This window comes from Macrobrachium rosenbergii, chromosome 14 (genome assembly GCF_040412425.1).
Source record: "Macrobrachium rosenbergii isolate ZJJX-2024 chromosome 14, ASM4041242v1, whole genome shotgun sequence".
NCBI classification, from domain to species: domain Eukaryota; kingdom Metazoa; phylum Arthropoda; class Malacostraca; order Decapoda; family Palaemonidae; genus Macrobrachium; species Macrobrachium rosenbergii.
Window position 1 is genome coordinate 30,424,884 of NC_089754.1, and position 1,703 is coordinate 30,426,586.

Genomic DNA, 1,703 nt, shown 5'->3' on the forward strand with positions numbered 1-1,703 from the left:
CTCTCTCTCTCTCTCTCTCTCTCTCTCTCTCTCTCTCTCTCTCTCTCTTTAGAGATTATGTAACGCAATTTCGTCAATTACTTTTATAGGAAACATCTGGGTAAATTAATGTTTTATTTACATGCTCATAGAGAGAGAGAGAGAGAGAGAGAGAGAGTCGCCTTGGTAAATCATAACAAACCAAATAAAATAAAAAAAAAGCCTTACCTGCCAAAGCACAAGTAATTATCAAAAGCAGAAGCACCATCTTCAATAACATCATTCACTCAGTAATTCGAAAATAACACCACATAAGTTTAATCTCACTGAGACTTAAACTAGACTCAAACTATAAACTTTAAACTTTAACTCAAACACAGTCGCAGCATACGGCGACTACTGTCGCATCACTACACTGAGGTTCAACTGAACAGCTGAGCTGGCTACGACGACTAAGCGACGACGACTATTCGCTCTCAGACGTTCTCTCGAGTTGAGACAAAAAAAATTACTCTCTTCCATTCAGGTGTTCTTCCTCTCTTTCTTCTCGCCGTCTTTTGCTGTCTTTCTTAACTCTGCTGCTGTTCTTGTTCTTCTTAGGAGTCTTTTGCTGTCTTTCTGAACTCCGCTGCTGTTATTGTCCCCGGGAATCTTTTGCTGTGTTTCTGAACCCTGCTGCTACTGCTGTTCCTGAATGCTGTTCTTGCTGCTCCTGTGGCTGTTCCTGTTACTGCTGTCCCTGAGAGGAGTCATTCTGTCCGAGGTCTTCCGTACTGGCGCGAGTTGAACTTCCTTTACAAACGACAACTTTTCTTCCCGTTTCGTTCAAATGTTCAAGTTTCTTTCGCCCCATTTGAGCGAAGTTTAGAGAGACGAATCACGTGGATGATTTTTTTAAGGCAGAAGAAAAAATAAATAATTTAGGAGTTAGGAGTTAAGGAATTTTTTTCCTCGTAATAAGGTTCACCTTTCCGTCCTTGAATCGAAGGCATGTTGACGACGCATGGTTCGATGACGATAGTTGAGTTTGATGAGTAAAATCGTTGTTTTTTCTTCGTTATAAATCTAAAAAAAACAACTTTTTGCTCCCAAATAAACAAACAAACACCCTGGATACAAGTTTGTAAGTTTGCACAAAGAGAAAATCCAATTAACTCCGCCAGAGTTAAAGAGAAAAATCTTTTAACACGGCTTCTTGGAGATGAAGACTCAGTCTAATCCCTCGAGCTGAACGAAACAATGTGGAACAAAATGCTGTGATTGCATTTGCAACGCCACCACCGAGGGCTAAGACCGGATTACTTCTTTTTGCCATTTACGTCGAGCTTGTGTTGTAAATTTGTCCATTTGTAAACGGATTTTATCATTAGTAAACGGATTTTTATCATTAGTAAACGGATTTTTATCATTAGTAAACGACAAATGTATACATTGTTGTAAATGAGGCAGGATTAGCGAATATACGCCTATTTTTTATAGTTGAACGAAAGTAAATTTATGCTAATCGATAAAGTTTCTAGTACTATAAACGATAGGCCTAGTTTTAAAAAAAGCCACTTATCAATCAAATTCATAGGATTGTAAATTGTTCTATTATAAAACTAAATATAATTGTAGATGGCCTGGTCAAATCAAAGTAACTTCAGGCTATCAATAAAGTTTCTATTATTATAAACGATAGGCCTAGTTTTAAAAAAGTCACTTACCAATTAAATTCATAGGCT

General features: G+C 37.5%; 1 protein-coding gene across 1 annotated transcript in view; it reads right to left on the minus strand.

The window, feature by feature from the left end:
• The window catches only part of LOC136845856 (uncharacterized), a 4,707-nt gene extending 4,310 nt beyond the window's left edge, over positions 1-397 (minus strand). Inside the window, exon 1 of the mRNA XM_067116267.1 lies at positions 208-397. Within this exon, the coding sequence (XP_066972368.1) occupies positions 208-262 (55 nt within the window). The 5' untranslated portion in view covers positions 263-397. The remainder of the gene's footprint in view (positions 1-207) is intronic.
• Positions 398-1,703: the final 1,306 nt, after the last annotated feature.